Source organism: Athene noctua, chromosome 1 (assembly GCF_965140245.1).
Source record: "Athene noctua chromosome 1, bAthNoc1.hap1.1, whole genome shotgun sequence".
Taxonomy (NCBI): Eukaryota; Metazoa; Chordata; class Aves; order Strigiformes; family Strigidae; genus Athene; species Athene noctua.
In genome coordinates, this window is record NC_134037.1 from 264,904,554 (window position 1) to 264,923,883 (window position 19,330).

General features: G+C 63.3%; 1 protein-coding gene across 4 annotated transcripts; it reads left to right on the top strand.

The window, feature by feature from the left end:
- The first annotated feature begins 422 nt into the window (after positions 1-422).
- On the top strand, positions 423-19,000 carry PGAP2 (post-GPI attachment to proteins 2). 4 transcript variants are annotated; one of them, XM_074919876.1, is made up of 6 exons: positions 423-554; positions 2,420-2,594; positions 4,880-5,132; positions 8,568-8,674; positions 17,216-17,324; positions 17,427-17,701. In XM_074919876.1, the coding sequence occupies exons 1-6, from the start codon at positions 547-549 to the stop codon at positions 17,555-17,557; spliced, it is 783 nt and encodes a 260-aa protein (XP_074775977.1). In that variant the 5' UTR covers positions 423-546; the 3' UTR covers positions 17,558-17,701. The 4 variants fall into 4 exon arrangements, with proteins under 4 accessions (XP_074775977.1, XP_074775986.1, XP_074775960.1 ...); XM_074919885.1 differs by having other exon boundaries at positions 8,568-8,662; XM_074919859.1 differs by lacking the exon at positions 8,568-8,674 and having other exon boundaries at positions 17,427-19,000.
- The last annotated feature ends 330 nt before the right edge of the window (positions 19,001-19,330 follow it).

Consider the following 19,330-nt stretch of genomic DNA (forward strand, 5'->3'; position numbering starts at 1 on the left):
AGCGGCGCTGTACGTCCCCCGCGCCCTGAGCACCGATTGGTCTGACGCGACGGAGTAGGTGGGGCTGATGCTGAGGAAGGATCCAGAACGTCGCGACGCAGCCCCGCCCCCACTCGGTCACTCGCAGCGTTGGAGGCGGGACTTTTTCCAATCGGACCAATCCGAAAGCGAGCGAGCGCTTACGTAGGGCGGCGCAGGGGGCGGAGCCGAGAGCCTTAAAGGGACCGTGAGGAGGCGCTGAGGTAGCGTAGTCGGTAGGGGGCGCCCCTGAGGGGCGGGGTGAGGCCCCGGCCCCGGCCCCGGCCCCGGCCCCGGCCCCGGCCCCGGCCCCGGCCCCGGCCCCGGCCCCGGCCCCGAGCTGCAAGGCCCCGTGTGGGGTGCGGCGTGGGGGGGGCCTGGCTGCAGCCGCAGGAAGGGGCGGGCGGCAGGAGGAGGAGGAGGAGGAAGAGGAAGAGGAAGAGGAAGAAGAAGAAGAAGAAGAAGAAGAAGAAGAAGAAGAAGGAAGGCGGCGGCGGAGGGGGCGTGGTGGCGGTGCCGGACCCGGTCATGGAGCGGTGCGGCGGGGGCTGAGCGGTGCGGGGCTGGGGGGGGCTGGTGGTGCAGTTCTGGGGGACTGAGGAAGCAGGGGGGTGCCGGGGGGTCACTCGCAGCACTGTGAGGTCCGGGGGGTGTCTCTGGGGCATGCGGGGTGTCTGAGGGGGGTCACAGCGCTGTGAGATTCCCTCGGGGTGTCCTGGGGGGGGTGTGGGCTGCCCGGGGGGGGGTCTCGGGGGGAGTCTGGTCCCAGGGGTGCTGCAGCCTGGCCGCGGGGGTCTCTAAGGGGTGTGGGGTGCTGGGGCCGCTGGTGCAGGGCAGCCTGGGGGCCGTTCAGTGCCTGACACAGAAGATTTGCTTTTTTTTTTTTTTAATCTGCCCTCTTTGGGCAAGACGCTCGTGAAAGGAGGATGGGGGCCAATCGGGGGCTCCCTTTTTGGGAACAGCGGGGACACCGCACGGGGGGACGTGCCCCGGCCATCCCCATGACACGGTGTGCGGTGTGTCCCCCCAGCGGAGTCCCGCCTCGAGGGAGGTGCAGGGAGCCCTCACCCCCCACCTCGGGCCTTGCTTGGCTGCGTCCGACAGCCTTGGGGCTGGGGTCGCTCCTGGGGGGCTGGGGGATCCCCCTCCCCATCTTCTCAGCTTGCTGCAAGAGCTGCTCTTGTGCTTTGCTTTCATCCTGAAAATAAATCATCCCCCCCGCGCCGCCGCCGCAGCCTGTGAAGCAGCGACACAGAACCCCGGGCGAGGGGCTGAGTTGCGTTTTCCGTAGCCTGTCGCTGCTGGGGGGGTCACAGCGCTGCCGGGGACCGTCCCTGCGCCGAGGGATGGGGGCTTGTGGCGCTGGAGAAGGGGGGTGGCTGCGCTGCCTGGGGGCAGCTGCCCAGACTGGTAACTGGCTTCTGCGGGATTGTCTCTAAATCGGATTTGTCCTGGAGTCTGAGCGGTGTGTGAGGTGAGGGCAGGGAGCCAGAACCCGAGCGGAGCCTGCGCTGGGGCTGCTGGGTGGCCCTTGTCCCCGGGCAGGGGGAGCCTGCCGGCACCGGGGACAGGAGAGGTCGGGGCCAGGCGCGGCGGGAGGAGAGCTCCAAGGAAGATGCATGTGATGGTCAAACTTGATTTAACGTGGCTTTGACCCCGGTGGTCTGGGGGCAGCTGGGCCGCGGCCGAGGCGGTGGGACGGTTCAAGGATGAACAAGGCTGAGGGCGCGATCGTAGCCAGCGAGCGTCGGGACTGAGCTGATGGAGAGCCCTGAGCTGCCGGGCTTGATAAACCGCCTGTCCCAGCTTGCCCGACCTGATGAGCAACGGCTTTATCATTGTGCAAGGTGCGGGGCTTGCGAGGTGCTGATCCTGCCGCCGGAGTCTTGCCCGTAAAGGTGCTGAGCGCTTGGCTGGGACGGCGCTGGCCGTGCTGGCGGTGGCAGCGGGCGGTTGGGGATGCGGTGGAGGAGCGGCAGCAGGCAGCACCCTTGCTACGTCAGCGCAGGCAGCTCCGGCCGCAGCCCGGGAACCGTCTGGATAGACGTGACCCGCCGAGAAGCGCTCACGTGCCTTTCCAGCCAGATCGGTGTCACGGTCTGCAGCACCGTGGGGCACGTCCCGCTGCCTGCACGTCCCGCTGCCTGCTCCTCCCCGCTGCCTGCGGGCCGCTGCTCTGACCCTGCTCGCTGTTGTCTGTGAGTCTCGGGCTCGCTGCGTCTCCGCAAAGGTGCTGCCTGTCCTTGATGCCCGTCTTAGGGCTGCGTGGCGGTTAAACTCGGGGGTGAGAGGCTGTCTCTGGCAGCCCTGTGTGCGCATCCCGCCCAGGGCTGCTTGGGGCTGGACCTTGCAGGAGGACAGAGAATCCCCATCAAACCTTTACTTGTTTGTTTGTGTCCAGGTCCATCAAGATGTTACAGGTACCGCTGCCCCTGGATCGAGACGGGATCCTCTTCCGGCTCCGTTTCACCACGCTGGCCATTGGGACTGTGTTTTGCCCGCTCTTTGGTTTCCTTTTCTGCGTGATCTGGTCTCTGCTGTTCCATTTCCAGGCGACAACAGCAACCCATTGCGGGGTAAGTGACTCTCATCGGCAAAATGTCCCCTGAGGGGCAGCTGCTCAGCTGGGGCAGCTGGTGGGGTGGCAGGGCTCCTCTCCTGGGCTTTCCCACCAGAAGTGTTGCAGGGGCTTGCACAAGCTGCTTTATTTTATTGCATTTGTGATGCCTCGGGACTGGCCACTGAGGTTTTTGGGTTTTTAAAAGGGACCTGGGGAAGTGCAGACTGGTCAGGCCGATGTCTGTACTGAGCATGTTGGTGTTTGTGGTAAGGAATAAAACCAGTGAAGCTACAGGTAAATGTCTTGTGGAAGAGTTAGCCCAGCTTTTATAAAAGGAATTGCTGCCCTCAGATCTACTGGAGTTCTTTAGAGGAGTCACAAGCACATGCCTGGGGGGCTCAGGTTGAGAGGGACTGCCTGGATTTGCAAAAGGGATGTAACTGGGGTCCCCCCTGCCCAGGGCTTTCAAGCAGCCACGGCACAAGGGTGGATAAGCAGCTGGTTACAAGCTGGGAAGAGAGGGCAGGAGTCATCCTGGCACCAGCGGGAGCTGACCCCGGGTGTTCCTGGGGTCCGTGCTGTTCCTGGTCCCGTACGCAGCGAGGTGATGCAGGCTGATGGCCATGCCCGGCTCCTGGCACAAGGAGGGCGAGGCAGAGGCGGGGGACGGAGTGATGAAACGCCAGGGCCGTTTGATTTGGAGAGATAAGTAACGTGCGTGCCCAGCGCGTGGTTCCGTCTCCGCCTCGTGACGTAGGTGCCTGGGGCAGGGCAGCAGGGACCTCTGAGGTGTGAGGCAGCTCCGGGGGGGGTGAGTGAGGGCTCTTCAGCTGCCCATGGGAAGGGGCAGTGGGCTGAGAGCGGGGAGAGGTGGGACGGAGACCTCTGAGGTCCTGGCTGGGCTGGAGAGGGCAGGCAGGGATCTGCTGCGCCCCTCTGCCAGGGTGAGGAGCGGAGGATGTTGTGTGGTGGCGGCAGGTTCTGCTGGAGGAACCAGCTCCTTGGATGCCGTGAGAGCAGCCGGTGTGGGGAACGTCCCTCTGCAGGACATGGCGGGGGGAACAGTGCTGCGGGGGGTCAAGGGGGGACCCAGCAGGATGGTGGAAGAACAAATTACCCAGTGTATAGGAACCGTGGCTGCTTGGGAGCTCCCTGAGCTGTGAAACTCTCAAGGTCGGGAGTTTATTCCGGGGCTGCATTGATGGTTTTCCTGCTTTTATATTTGTCCCTGAACGTGTCTTTGCTAGCTTATTAAAGAATTTCGCCAGACTGTGGGTATCTCTCAGCTCAGAGTTGGGCCAGCACCTCAGGGAGTGGCCGTGGCTGACAAAAAACACCCTCTCTGGGTGATTCTACAGAACATTCTGCAATGCAGAAATCTTTGGTGTGTTACCCCAAACTCTCAGCTCTTCATTCTCGATCAATTTCCAAAGCCCGTTATATTCCCCAGCTTCAGCTGATTCTCATCATTCTGTTCCAATCCTTGCTTCAGTTTCAGGGTCATCTTCTGGATCATCATCTTCATCTTTCTTCCACTGGTTTTCATCTTGTGCAATTCTGAGAAAGACTTCAGGATGTCCTGTTAAAAGCTTGGGTAGAGCGAGTGGTTTCTATGTACCAAATTCTCTTAATCTAGCAAAGCACCTGTGTTCAGTCAATTAATCATCCTTTGTTAAAACTGTCTCTGTAGGATAAGCCTGACTGGTTTTTAAGCCAGCCTTGGGCTGGGACTATGCCAGCAGCAGGCTAAGAACACTTCTCAGGCCTGTGGAGCTGTGTTCCGCTTGCCTTACAAGATCCCTCAGTCCTGAACACGTTTCACTGGGCCTTAAAATCTGTTTCAGACATACCAGAGGTTGTATTTAAAATTCTTATACAGGCTGTTGCTGTCAGTTCTCCCCATCAGTGCTGGGCTGACAAAACCACTGACCCTTCTCTCCTGTCTCCCCAAACACGGGGGCAGAGAACACGCAGGGGGCCAGGGTGAGCACAGGGAATAAGGGTGAAAAGTGTGAATGGCCAGGGTGAGGTTTGTGGTTGGACTGGGTGATCTTCAAGGTCTTTTCCAACCGAGATGATTCTGAGATTCTGTCACCAGATTGTCCCGGCAGGCCCGGGGGCTGCGTGGTCCTGGGCCGTGAACCTGCATTGCTGCTGCGGTACGTTTCCTGGCATTCGAAATAGGAATAAACTTATTTAGGTAAAAAAAAAAAAAAAAAAAAGGCATCTCGGAGAGCTGTAAATCTGCCAATATGACACGCTCCCTGCGCCCCTCCCCACGAGGTGCTGTCTCTCCTCCAGGTGCCCAACTACCTCCCCTCCATCAGCGCCGCTATCGGGGGCGAGACCCCCCAGCGTTACGTCTGGCGCCTCTGCATCGGCCTCCACTCGGCCCCCCGCTTCCTGGTGGCCCTCGCCTACTGGAACCACTACCAGAGCTGCCACTGCGCGCACCCCCGCTACCTGTGCTTGTGCCACTTCAACCTGCTGCTCAACCTCCTCGAGAACTTCGCCCTCCTCCTTCTGACCTACGTGTCCTCTTCGGAGAACTATGGTAGGTGTCTCCTCCCTCGCTCTGCGCTGACCCTGGCGCCGGTGGGCTGGCGCGCGGCTGGCGAGGCTTTGCAGAGCTCTGCTTCACGCCAGTCTTCTGGAATTGGTCAGTTTGGAGGGAAAAAACAGTAAAAGAAAAAAAAAAGCTCTATTAATGAGTATTAATAGCCCTAAAATTAGCATTTATCAAGCAAAGTTACGTCCATAATGTGCAAATAACTGTGCTCTGCCCAGAATTCTTGGCTGCTGATTGTTGGCCAAAACCGTAGGCTGAAATTTTGTCCCGAGGTTAGGATCAGCCTTCGGTGCTTGGTTCAGCTTCACGTGTCTCACCGCAGCTGGGCACAGGCAGGTCAGCGCTCGCCCCTGCTCTCCGCTCTGTCTCCGCTGCCGAGCTTTGCCTTCAGCTCTGAGCTGGCTTCCAGCCGCCCTCTGTTCCAGCTGCGGTTTAATACCCTCCTGCAGAACTGCCTGGGTAAAATTTCTTCTGTTGACCTGAAAACAACATCACAATGTTTCAGGTTAAGTCAGCGTGTGTGAAATGCTGTCATGATAGGCTGGGAAATGCTCTTCTCCCACATGGTCTCATCTGAAATGAATTGGCGTGCCGTTGATGATAGCCAGCCACTGCTTAATCCCGAGATCTGGAGGAGGCACCGGCCTTGACTTGAGAGGACTTGAAGCCCCGGGCCAGCGCGGTGGTGCTGCTGCAGCAGAAACAAACCCAGTTCTGGGACTTGTCAGCAGGAGAGCCCTGTGTCGGCTGTCCCTGCGCGCAGCTCGACGATGATGACGGACATTGTGTTGTCCCTGTGTGCGGTTTGATGATGATGTTGGATGTTGTGTCCGGCCGTGGGACCATGCTGGAGGATGTAGTCACAAAGGGAGGCCAGGCCAGAGCTCTGAGGTTTGGAGCGGTGCCAGAGGGGTTGTCTCCTCACAGCAAGGGAGCTGAGATGAGGGGCAGGGGTGCAGCTTGTTTTGTGCCAGGAGTATCTTCCTACTCGCAGGGGCTGAGGGAAACTCGCAACGGGTGGGGCCCTCACCCCAAAAAGGCCATTGAATGACTCGAGCGTGGCCAGAGAAGGGCAACGGAGCTGGGGCAGGGTCTGGAGCACAGGTCTGCTGGGGAGCGGCTGGGGGAACTGGGGGGGTTCAGTCTGGAGCAGAGGAGGCTGAGGGGAGACCTCCTGGCCCTCTGCAACTCCCTGCCAGGAGGGGGCAGAGAGGGGGGATGAGTCTCTGGAGCCAAGGCCCCAGCGCCAGGCCCCGAGGGAATGGCCTCAAGCTGCCCAGGGCAGGGTCAGGCTGGCTCTGAGGAAGGATTTCTGTGCAGAAGGGGCTGTTGGGCCTTGGAATGGGCTGCCCAGGGCAGGGGGGAGTCCCCGGGATCCCTGGGGGGGTTGAAGAGTCGGGCTGAGCCAGCGCTGAGGGATCTGGGGGAGTTGGGAACGGTCAGGGGGAGGCTCATGGTGGCGCTGGAGGAGCTGCAGGGGCTTTTCCAACCCAGATCATTCTGGGATTCCGTGAAACAAGCTCTTGAAAGGCAGATACAGAGGAGGTCAGGACACCTTGTAACTGCTTCGAGCAATGGACTGGAACGGGCTGTGGCCGCCAGAGCCCTCCAGGAAGGCTGGGGATGTGCCTGTGGGGCTGAGGGGCCAGCCCCAGCATGGACAACCAAGCAAACGATTTCTGAGGCTCCCCCCAGCCACCGCTGGGGCAGGATTCCACATCCAGAGCGTGGAGCAGCGCCGGGGCTGTCGCGATTCCCTGCCAAAGCGGGTGCCTGGAGACGTTGCGTCTTGCCCACCAACGTGACAGTCCAGGAAAAGCAGCCGACGAGAGTGTGAGCCCCGGGGCTGGTGAGGCAGCTGACAGCTCTCCCATGCCCAAACACTTCTGTCTTTCGCCATGGGGTGGTTATTGCCTCCCTGCTCCCCCGCTCGTCGCTCAGGAGCCGTGCCCAGAGCAGTGGGTGTCACTGGCACACCAGCTGTTAGTGCTGTTGGTCTGACAAAGCTTCCCACCATTTGGGTGCTCACTGGCTTCCGCTGCGTCTTCACCAGTAAGCCTTCACCAGTATACCTGCTGGTTTCGGGGCTGCGGTGTCACAGGGAGCCCAGGGACCTCCCCTAAACTTTAGGGTGCGTTTGGAGATCCATAGTGGAGCCCAGTGACCTGGGATGGCTGGACGTGAACCTCCAGCTGATGGTCCAGGGGACCTTCCTGTCCCAGCTCACCTTCCTCATCTCCTGCCAGCCCTCCCTGTCCCCGTGGTGAGGCCAGTGTCCCCAGCTGCCCCACCGTGGCCCAGGACTGCAGACAGACCTGCCCATGGGGTTTCTCCAACCCCTCAGGGAGCGTGGCCTTAGAAATTCAGATGCTCTTTTGAGGTTTGGGTACCTCAGACCCCACTGTCACCTGAATGGCGCTGCCTGCACCTCATTTCGTGGCCGACGGCACTGCCCGGCAGAGCTTTGTGAGGAGGAGGCCGAGTGGCTGGTAAAAGCCACACTGAGAGTTGAGGCTAACCCAATTTCCTCGGATCCTTGTTACAGGCTAATCTCAGGCTTGTGGGGAAAGTTTCAATCCTCAGCTGCTGTGCTGAGATGAGAACAGGCTCAGGTTAATCACCTCGGCAGGACATGGCTCACACCTTCACCTCTGAGAGCTGCTGCCTTTGCTCCTCGCACGGTTTCCCTTCTCCTGGAATCGAGAGGGGAAGCAGGGAAAGTCGTTCCTTACATTCAGGTGGTTGGGGATTCAGCCTGTGGTTCAGTTCTTGCAGAAGAGTCTGGGAAATTCTCTTCAGTCGAAGTGCTCCTCTGAAAATAACTCGCCCGAAGTCGTGTGGGCTTGGTGTGTGGCCCTGGGGTTCCGTGGGCTGTGCTGCTCCCGCTGCATTTCCAGCCTGACCCTCCATCTGTGCTGGTTCAGGGATGCAGAGGCGGCCTCGGTGCTGGTGAGGAGGCTGATGGCAGCTGTTAATTGGCAGGTAGATAATGCAAGAGGCCAGAAAATGGCCCTTCCTGCGCCTCAGACTGGCTCACTCCGCAACACCCTGTGCCGTGCCTCAGTTTCCCCATCCCTAGGAGAACAGCGGTGATGCTGAGCTGCTCTCGGGGGTGCCCAAGGTTCAGAGCCGTGTGGGGCAGTGGAGACTCTCAGTCCGGGTGCCAGAGCACGTAATCACCCTCCTGGCACCTTTGGGATAAATCTTCCAGCAGCCTGCATCCCCCCTCCAGCCCTGGGTTTACAGGGGGCCCTGAGACACACATGAGCAGCTCTGTTTAAATGCCCCTTCCCCTCCTCTGCGGGGGGAGCGGGGTCTGGGTCCCCACCCCGTCCCACAGAAAGCAATCCCCGAAGCCCTGCGTGCCCCTCGTGCTCTTGGCTCGCCTGTAACAGGAAACCTGTTGTCTCGTTGATTCAGCAATCCACGAAAATGCCTTCATCGTCTTTATCACGTCGGCTCTGGGCCACATGCTCCTGACGTGCATCCTCTGGAGAATGACTAAGAAACACACAGTAAGTCCCGAGGTACAGAAACTTTTCTTTCTTCTCTCTGCGCAGTGCTGGGTGCTGGCAGGCGGCTCCCGGCTGGCGGGGGGGGTCACAGTTTTGGTTGTCACTCGCTTGTGACACAACTGGGAGTGAAGAAGTTCCACCAGGTGGAACGGGGAAACCTGGTCACCAGAATTCATGATTTGCCAAAACGAAGTGGGGAGGAATGCTTTCCTTTCCTATTTTCTGGTTTTTGCTTGGAGCTGACATTTGAAAACTGCCCCATTAGTGTCCCTGTGGGTCGGGTTTGCTGCCCCCTTCTCCTTGCCCGTGGGGGCCCGTTTCTGAGCTGAAATCGCCTTTTTTTGTGCCAGGGAATCTGCTGGTCTCACAAATGGGGAACAGCTGCCAGCAGCAGATGTTGTGATAGCTCCAGGACTTGCTGCACTGAGCAGGGCTGGGGGTCTGGTTCTCTGCAAGGGGCCTGGTGGGCTCAGGAACTCACCGGTCAGGATCCAGCTGGGAATTCTGGCTCCGTCACCTGGGTGCCGCTCTGTGCCCTGAGCGCAGCCGCCGCCGGGCAGGGCAGGGCAGGACACGCAGCTCTGAAACTCCCTGGGTGCCCCCGGCACGCTCGGCACTGCTGGGTCTCTGGGCTCCCCGCACCGCTCTGCCCTTCTCCCCTCGAGGATGCCTCTCTCCCAGCTGATTCCCAGTCCGAGCCCTGCAGTCCCCGTTCCCAAGTGGGGAAGGCTCCCTGGGCTGTGACACCCCAGGAAGGTGATCGCCGTGCAAAGCAGAGACGCTCAGGGGGAACTGTCGGAGGTGTGTGCTCTTATCCGGGGCCAGGAAGCTGGTGTAGGCTGAAGGGATGGGATACAGGGATAAAGGGATACCGGGATACAGGGCAGGGTGGGTGCTGTGCTCGGGCTCTGCCCAGACCCGCCACGCGTGTCCCAGCAGGATGAGTGCTGGGCGGGGGCTCTGCTCGGACAGTTACGGAGCTGAGGTTCCTGCTCCATCCCGGCTGTTTATCGTCCACTTCCAGCAATTCACCGAGCCCGTCCCCTCGCTGGCTCGTTTCAGACCTGGAAAAGCCTCTTTCCAGCAGTTGTTTGGCTGCAAGATTCCCCAGGAAAGGGGCTTTTGGAGATCGTGGGGTTCCCCTCTCTTGCTGGGAAGCATCTCTGGTGATACAGGGATAATGGGAGCTCAGCAGCTGCTCCTTGGCAGTTCTCCTGCAACTTCCTCTCTTTCACCTTTACCTTGTCGGGGTTTTTGTTTGTTTTGGTTTTTTCAATTTTTTTTCAAGAACTCCCAGCCCTTGCATCTCCTCCCCCAGCGCTGCACCCCGAGCAGCCCCGTTGTGCCTCTGCAGGCTGCAGCACTGCAGCAAGCCGCTGAGCCGGGGTTGCAGCGTGTCAGCAGCAGCCTTAGTCCCGCTGTCAGCTCGTGTTCTGGCTGCGAGCTGGGCAGGGTGGCCATTCCCTGGGCTGGGCTCTGAGCCCGCCGGCGATGGCTACGTGTCACTGCCTGTCGCAGGGCCTGACCCTGACCCATCAGAGCCAGAGGATCGTGTCAGGGAGGTGAGCAGCCTGCCTCTGAACCTCTGGCTTTTCTCTGCCCGTAATTTGGGTGGGTTTCTCCCAAGTTCATGCTTTGGAGCACCAGGAGCCAAGTCTCGGCGGTGGCATTTTGACCCCGTGTGCCCTGGGCCATGTGGCAACACTTCAGGTTGCCCTCCTCCACTGTGTCACCCGCCGGGGCGGTCCATCACCCACTCCTGAGGCAGGAGGTGCTGGTGTGGTTGTGCAGAGCCTGTCCTGTCTGTCCGCACGTCCAGGGCTGCTCTGCGAAGCTGCTGGGGGGTGGTGGCCTTGCCGGGGCTGCCCTGGAGGAGCAGCCTGCGCCCCCAAAGCCGACGGTGCCACTGATGCTGTCACCGGGGCCCTCGTGCGCCCGCTGGCACTGGAGCAGCCTGTGCGTCCCCTGCCCTGGTGCTGCTGGGCGGCTTGTTTGAGCATGGGATGAGGGGCACCTGTCCCGTCCCCCCCAGTCCTGCTCGGGCTGGGGGCTGCTGCCAGGCTGCAGCATCTCTAGCTGTGTGCCACAGTGGGCAAGGCGGCAGCTCGCCCTTGTTGCCCTCTGCCCGATGCTGCGGGGCTCGCGCGGTGCTGGGGAGCCCCCACTGCCTGTGTCCAGGCCCAGCAAAGCAGCGTTTGTCCCCTCAGAGGATGTGTCCTGGGGTGGAAGGGAGGGCACAGCGATGCCTGGTGCCCCCACCCGGCACGGCTTCCTCTCCCTGCTGATGGAGGGGAGCTGCCTGCAGCGGTACACAGCCCCCCCAGAGCTGGCTGTCACCCCGGGGCCGGGACTCGTCCCCCACACCAGCTGCCCGCGTGTCGGCAGATGGAGCTGTCGCCCGGGCAGCGAGGGCGACAGGCGAGTTCCTCTGAAAAGGAAAGCAGGGTGGCAGCACAGCCCTCGGCTTAGATGGGTGGCATCCTCTGATAAGCGGCCGCTCGCCTTTATCTCCGTGCCGCCGGCCCGTCTTGTCGCATCCCGTGATGGGCGAGTTGGGCTCCTGCTGTGAATCCCACCCACGGGGCCACGAATCCCACAGGGCCACGGCTCCTCCGGGCCGGACAGGCTCTCCTGGGGCTTGTCCCACGGTTTGGCTTCCTTGGACTGCACGCGGGGCTCTGCGGGGCCACCGGCGGGCTTGGCCCGGCTCCTGCGGCACTGTGGCTTGCTCGGCTGTGCCGCCACCACATCCTCCTTGCCCCGAGCCCAGTGGCCAGCGGGAGCTGCCAGCCTCAGCAGGAGCAGGGAGAAGTGGCCAGGGTGGAGGCTGGCGGGGCTGTTTTAGGTCAGGGCACAAGTGATCTCTTCTTACGGGTCACGGCATCTCAGGGCCAGGTTGTGGCTCCGTTCCTGTTGGGTTTGGGGGGTTTATTGGTTCACCTGTGCTACCCTCAGCCCTGGAGCCGGCGGTGGCAAGAGGGGACAGGAGAGGGGGACGACTGGCACTGCGGTGTCCCATCCTTCCCTCTGCACTGGAGCAGAGGAAGCCACCGAGGGGCCCCGGGGGGTTCAGGTTCTCCAGGACCAAACCTGGGACCATCTCCAGGACAAACTCTGTGCGAGGAGCTGGACCCAGCCTCCCTCCCGCTCGCTCCGGAGAGAGCAGGGGTCTGCACTCGGGCCCCGCTGGGCAGCGCTGCCAGAGGGGGCGAAGCTCCCCGGGTTCGCTGGAGTTTCTGCATGTGAGTGACAGGAATTGGTCTTGCAAAAGCCTCGCGTTCATCGGGGCTTGTGTTGCAACTGCCTTTCAGCAAGGGCAGGAAGGTGCTGAGGAACATGTTCATTATGGGGAAGTACAGACGGTTTCCAGTTGCAAGGTGGCACAGAGTGAGAGAAAGGAGGGAAGAAAAGAGAAAGCAGGGGACGAGGAGAGGAAGGAGCAAAGCAGAGAAGAGAGCTCAGGGGAAAAGGGGAAATGGAGAGCTGCCAGCTGTGGCCTGACGGGAGCACCCCCAGGCCTTGGGGCTGGCGTGGCACTGCCCTGGCTGGCACCCCCCCAGCACCGGCTGCGCGCCCTCCCCGACCCTCCTTCCGCGAGCGGGCAGCAGAGCGAAGCGCTTTCGCTTCTTGTTTGGAAACGCCTTTGCCCCCTGCCCCGGCTGGGGGACGGGGACACGGACACACACCCCCCCGGCCGCTCCTGACGCCCCCAGCGCCCGTTGAGCCGTTCCTGCCGGCGCTGCCGCAGCGGGACGGCCGCGCTGCGTTTCCAGCTGCTGCTGGGGCCGTGCAGAAGGTACCAAGCACGGGTGGTTTCTGCCCCCCTCCCCGGCAGCGCCGTCGCCTATCCAGCACCGGTGACGGTGGCCCGTGGGGGCGGTTGCGGTAGCTCACACAAGCCCTCTATAAATATCCCCGTGCCGCGCTCTCAGGGCTGGGGCAGTTTCTCTTCGGGTTCACCGCAAAGGCACCAGAAATGCTCGGGGGGGAGCTGGGACCGGCGTGCAACACGTAGCTTCGAGGGTGCCGCGTGCCCCCCGCGAGGCCGCCGGCGAGCATAGCTGTTGCAGTTTGAATTAACGTCGCTTTGCCATTCCATTCCTGGGGCGTGAACTCCGCAGGATCCCTCCTCGTCCTCTCCGGAGGCAGGGGAAGAAGCAGGAGGCTCTGTGTTCCCTACCCGCCCGCTCGCAGCAGCCATCCTCCAGGCCTTGGAGCTGGGTTTGCGGGGCTGGTGCCTTCCCTGGGACGGGGGACAGAGACACCAGGAGCCGTCCGCAGGCTCAGGGCAGCGTCTCCTCCTCTCCCTCATCATCTGGCCTCCTGCTCCTGACTCGCCTCCGTGTGCACGGGGCACGTGCCTCAGCTCAAAGCCTGCGAGCTGCCGAACTAAATATAATTTGCCTGCAGTCTTCTGGGCCAGACACACATCCAGCTACGCAGGGCTGGCTTGGGGGGGTTTGTGTGAAACCAGAGGGGCTTCAGGGGACACCGGGTGCCCCACTCTGTCCTGCCAGGAGGAAATTGCAGAGCCGGGGTTGGCAGCTGAGCAGTGCCAGCTGCAGCCGTGCCAGCCCAGCAGCCCCGGCTGTCCCTCTGCCCCAGCCCTGCAGGGAGCAGGCTCTGTACTGCACTGCGCTGGGTCAGGCCTAGGGTCAGGGTCAGGCTTAGGGTCAAGGTTCTCCCTTCCTGGGGAAGGAGGGGTGCACCTTGGGGTTTGCCAGGCTGTAGAACCACCCTCCCCGCCTCAGTGCGTGTCCGGAGCATTTCACAGCCACTCGTGCCACGTCCCTGGGATTTTCTTATCCCTCTTTTTTCCTCACGGGGAGCTGGAGGGAGGGGATGAGGGCTTCAGCCTCCTATCAGGCTGCTTAGAGCTGCCAGCTCCCCCGCCTAGGGCACTAACCTGGGGGTCTCCTGCCCCTCGTCCTGCCGTGGGACCCCCAGGGGTGTCCCTGCAGGAACGGCCACCCTGACCCTGCGTCTCTGGGCTCTCGTGGCTGGAGAGGTGCCCTCTGCGCTCCCCTGGGCTGGGCCCGGCCTGACCCAGGATTATAGGGGCAAGGGGATAATCAGGTTAATCCCTAATGCCAGGCTTTGCTGGGGGCCCGGGGACACCCGGGGAGTTTCAGCTGCCTGGGACCCCCCAGCCTTCGGCCGCCAGCTCACGGGGAGCCCCTGGCGAGGAATCTGGGGGTGCCTTAAATCCACCAGCAGCGTGTGGATTCGGGAGCTGTGCGGCGCCATGCAGTGGCGTGGTGCAGTGGCGTGGTGCAGTGCCGTGCCGTTCGGTGCTGCAGGGTGCAGCTCACTGCAGCGCCGTACGGTGCAGCCCGGTGTCCTGGGGTGCAGCCCGGCACAATGCAGTGCCATGCAGTGCAGCACGGTGCTGTGCCGTGCGACGTGGTGCTGTGCAGTGCAGCACAGAGCGATGCAGCGCAGCGCAGTGTGATGCTGTATCACGCAGTGCGGTGCTGTGCAGGGGTGCAGTGCAGGGGAGCGTGGGGCTGTATCACAGCACCGTGCTGTGCAGCAGGGTGCAGTGCTGTGCAGTGCAGCACGGTGTGATGCAGTGCAGGGGAGCGTGGGGCTTATATCCCAGGGTGCAGTGCTGTGCAGCGGGGCACAGGGAGGTGCAGTGTAGCCCAGTGTGATGCCTTATGACATGGAGTGATGCAGTGCAGCACAGCATGGTGCCGTATGACACGGTGCAGCGCGGTGCAGTGCAGTGCTGTATCACATGGTGCAGTGCTGTGCAGTGCGGCACGGAGCAGTGCAGTGCAACATGGTGTGATGCTCTATGACGCTGTGGTGCTGCACAGCGCAGCGCAGAATGGTGCAGTGCAGCACAGAGCAGTGCTGTATCACAGGGTGCAGAGCTGTGTGGTGCAGTGCAGTGCTGTATCACACCGTGCAGTGCAGCACAGAGCAGTGCCGTGCTGTATCACACCGTGCAGTGCGGCACAGCAGTGCAGTGCTGTATCACACCGTGCAGTGCGGCCCAGAGCAGTGCAGCGCTGTATCACACCGTGCAGTGCGGCCCAGAGCAGTGCAGTGCTGTATCACACCGTGCAGTGCGGCCCAGAGCAGTGCAGTGCTGTATCACACCGTGCAGTGCGGCACAGCAGTGCAGTGCTGTATCACACCGTGCAGTGCGGCCCAGAGCAGTGCAGTGCTGTATCACACCGTGCAGTGCGGCACAGCAGTGCAGTGCTGTATCACACCGTGCAGTGCGGCCCAGAGCAGTGCAGTGCTGTATCACACCGTGCAGTGCGGCACAGCAGTGCAGTGCTGTATCACACCGTGCAGTGCGGCCCAGAGCAGTGCAGCGCTGTATCACACCGTGCAGTGCGGCACAGCAGTGCAGTGCTGTATCACACCGTGCAGTGCGGCACAGCAGTGCAGTGCTGTATCACACCGTGCAGTGCGGCACAGCAGTGCAGCGCTGTATCACACCGTGCAGTGCGGCCCAGAGCAGTGCAGCGCTGTATCACACCGTGCAGTGCGGCACAGCAGTGCAGTGCTGTATCACACCGTGCAGTGCGGCCCAGAGCAGTGCAGCGCTGTATCACACCGTGCAGTGCGGCACAGCAGTGCAGCGCTGTATCACACCGTGCAGTGCGGCCCAGAGCAGTGCAGCGCTGTATCACACCGTGCAGTGCGGCACAGCAGTGCAGTGCTGTATCACACCGTGCAGTGCGGCCCAGAGCAGTGCAGCGCTGTATCACACCGTGCAGTGCGGCACAGAGCAGTGCAGTGCTGTATCACACCGTGCAGTGCGGCACAGCAGTGCAGTGCTGTATCACACCGTGCAGTGCGGCCCAGAGCAGTGCAGCGCTGTATCACACCGTGCAGTGCGGCCCAGAGCAGTGCAGCGCTGTATCACACCGTGCAGTGCGGCGCAGTGCAGTGCTGTGCAGTGGTGCAGTGCAGCGCTGTATCCCGCCGTGCAGTGCCGGGGAGCGGGGGAGACTCTTGCCGCTGCGCCGCGTGAGCGTTTCCGCCGCCGTGGGGCCGGGGTGAAAGCAGGGCTGTTTGTGACCCGCTTTTCCGCTGTGAAACTTTACATAACACCCAGCCGCTCGCTGTTATTTAACTCCCGGGCTGGCAGCGCTGCTCGCCCCACCCCGAGCCACTGGCCCTCACCCCGAGCCACTGGCCCCCACCCCGTGCCACTGGCCCCGCACCCTCACGGCTGAGCCCCCGCTGCCTCCTCCTTCCCGGCAGGCAGGGCTGCCTGCTCCTGCCTGCGGGAAACCGCCCTCCAGAGGGTCCCCGGGCTGCCGGGGACAGGGAAGGGACCTGCCTGGGCCCCGTGGGGCAGAGGCGGGGGTGGCCCGGTGGCCCCAGATGGCCACCACGAGCCCGTCCTTCCTCTCTGGGTTTTCCTCCCTGCCGTGACCTGTTTGCGCTCGCGGGGCGCGGGCCGGGCCTGCCCCGGCGCTTTCCGCGGGGCGATGGAAAGTGTGACGGGGCAATTTAAATTTTCCTTATTCTCAGCAGTCCCTGAAAATGGAGATTTTTTTTTTCTCACGTGAAACGTCAGACGAGGGGGAAATTCCCCTCCCACCCTGAAACGGGAATAACAGCCCGTGTCTGGGCCGTCGGCAGCATCCTCAACCCTCTGGTTTTGGGGGTGACCCCCCTGCCCCAGCGCGTTGGCTGCCCTAAGCTGGGATGGAGACGCTGGGGGCGTCCTCCCGCAGTTTGGGGGGGCCCCTGCTCGCCCCACCACAGCCCCCCAGCCCCTGGCTTCAGGGGGGCAGCTGCGGCTGGGGCGCTGGGCTGGGGGGAGCCCCCCCGAGGGGGGGGAGAGCTTCCCCCTTTTGCTGGAGGGGCCAGCACAGAAGCAGCAAGCGCGGGGGGCACCCCCGTGCTCTGCTCCCGCCCGTTGCGCTGTCGGGGGTGGTGCTGGGGGGCAGGATGGGGCCCCCCCAGGTGCCAGGGCGGCTCGTGCGATGTCTCCGCCCCGGCTGCGGCCCCTTCATGTGGTTTCCTCCTTCCCCGCGCAGTTGGGAGCGGTGGGGGTGCTCTCGCCGCCTGCACACGCCGCCGGTGAATTCCCCGTGCCGGGGCGGTTGGGCAGCACCCCGGGGGGCAGCCGGGGGCCACCTGCAGCCACCCCGTCCGCACCCGGGAGGATTACCGAGCCCTCGGCCCGTCTTCGGGGCGCTGCGACGGCCCCGAGCGTGTCCCGGCACCGCGGTGGGCAGTGGGGTCACCTGAAAGCCCCTGTGGCTCCCGTTAGCCCTCACTTGGCAACCCCAGCAGCGGCTCGGTTGATCCCCGCGTGGGTGTGACCCCCCCTGTCACCGCGTGCCCCCCCAAGTCCCAGAGCAGCCACGGTCCTTCCCCAGGCAGCTGCACCCAAGGAATCGGGGTGCAGGGGGGCTCCCGGTGCCTGTGGGCCCGCGGGGCCGGGGCAGAGCTTCCCTGGGGACAGGGTGGGGGGGTTCCTCGGGCGTCTCGGGGGTCCGCAGGGGCCAGGAGGGAGAGGGCTGGGGGGGACACCGGGCCAGAGGGGGCTGTGACCCAGCTCTTGGTCTGTTCCAGGAGCGCAAGTCGTACAAGTGGAAGCAGCTGCTCTTCTTCTTCACCTTCATCACGTTTGCGTTCGCCGTGTGCGTTTACTTCCACCACAACTGGTACTGCGGCCCCGGAGGTAAGGAAGGGGGCTGGGGGGGTGCCCCAGGAGATCCCCCCCCAGCTCCTGGGGCTGATGTGGCTGTGGGTTCACCCTCACCCGCGGCATTTTCTCCACCAGTTTACACCATCTTCGCCTTCCTGGAGTACCTGGTTGTCCTCTCCAACATGGCCTTCCACATGACGGCCTTCTGGGACTTCGGCAACAAGGAGCTGGTGGTGAGCTCGCTGCTGGAGGACAAGCACTTCTAGGGCTGCTCTTCCCCTGGGGGAGGCAGAGACCCCCCCTTCCCTCTCCTGCTGCCCCCGGGACCGGGGTGTTTGCCGTGGAGCTGCTGCAAGGATCGTCCCGGGGTCCTGCACCCCACACATCTGTGCGTGGTCCCTGCTTGCACCCGGAGCTCTCTTACGGGGGAGCTGGGGGCTCTTGTTGGGGACCCCCGAGGCCGGTGCCCCCTGCCCTGGCTCCCTGCCGGCTACTGGGATGGGCAGGAGGACAGAGGAGGGGGGCAGGTACCCACTGCCCGTGACTGTGGAGGATGCTCCGGGCAGAGCAGGATTCTACCCCCGGCGTTGGGGCATGGGGGGGGGGGGGGGCTTTCCCTGCCCCTGCTTTGCCCGGGTGCTCTCACGGCTCCTCCTCGGGGCTGGGAGTCCTTGGCCAAAGGCCTCACAAAAAGGGCTGGTGGCTTTTGAGGCCTCGAAGCTTAAAGCAGCCTCCGGAGAAGGAGCGCTTGCTGCCCCCCATCCCTCTGGTGCACCCCCAAAGCGGAGCAGCCCGCAGCCTCCACTTCTTGGGAAAAAGTCGGAGCTGCCACAACGGGGCTGAGTCCAGGCTCCTCCTGAGCGCGGGGTGAGCCCGGGAGCTGGGGGGGGCTGGCCCTGGGGGGGGCAGGACGGGGCTGGGGCAGCGCCCCTTCCCATCCGTGCCCGCGGCGTCGGGCCGGGAGCGTCTTGGAAGGTGCCGGCCCGTGCGCGGGAGCCAGGGGAGCGCGGGGGTGCGCGAAGCATCCCCCCTCTCCTGCTCTGCCTTTCCCGGGAGCCCCCGGGCAAGCGCAGGGTGCCCCAGTTGGAGCCCAGTTTGGGGAGGAAGGGCCGCGGGCGGGTGCTGGAGGTCCTCAGCCTGAGGCCCACACGGCTTCCCCCGTGCCGCTGGGCTCGAGCTGGTGACTGTTGGGGTTCAGCCGTGCTGCTGGTGGCCCGGGTGCTGGCGGGGACCCCCCCATCCGCGGGCTGGGGCTTCCAGGTGGGGGCTTGGGTGGGAGGGGACTTGCAGGGGACCTGCTGGGAGAGGTGGCCCAGGGCTCGCTCCCGGCGGAACGGGCAGGAGGGCTGAGCCTGTTGGCACTGTCTGGAATATGGGGGGCTCTGGGCGTGCCGGGACTCGCCCCGCGCCGCGCCGGGCCACAAGGACCAGCACGGGGCCCTGCAGCGGCCCGTCAGCGCAGGCAGATGCCACCACCCGCCCCCCCGCCACGTCCCCGCGCTCGTCCCTGCGCTCCCGGGGCTCGACGGAGCCTCCTGGCCTCGTGGTGGCCCTGGCCACATGTGTCCCCATCACACGTGTCCCTGTCACGCGTGTCCGCATCACACGTGTCCCCACAGCGCTGTGCTGGGCTCCGGCCGTGTGTCCCCCGCCCTCCCCGCGTGCGTGTGGTGTTGGAGGTTGAAATAAAGCGCTGAGTATTTTTGTGAGCCCTCGGCAAACTCCACGGTGCTTCCACCCCACACCCCGGGTCAGCATGGGGGTGCGCTGGGGTGCAGGATTTGGCCCCTGGGTGCTGGGGAGTGGAGGGCTGGGGTGTGGGGTGCGAATCCCAGGGACCGGGGTGCAGATCCTGGGTGCTGGGGTGCAGGATGTGAACCCTGGGAGCTGGGGAGTGGAAGACTGAAGTGTGGGGTGCGGGTCCCGGGTGCTGGGGTGCAGGATGTGAGCCCTGCGTGCTGGGGTGTGAAGGGCTGGGGTGTGGGATGTAAATTCTGGGTGCTGGGGTGCAGGATGTGGGTGGCGGCCAACGCAGCCCC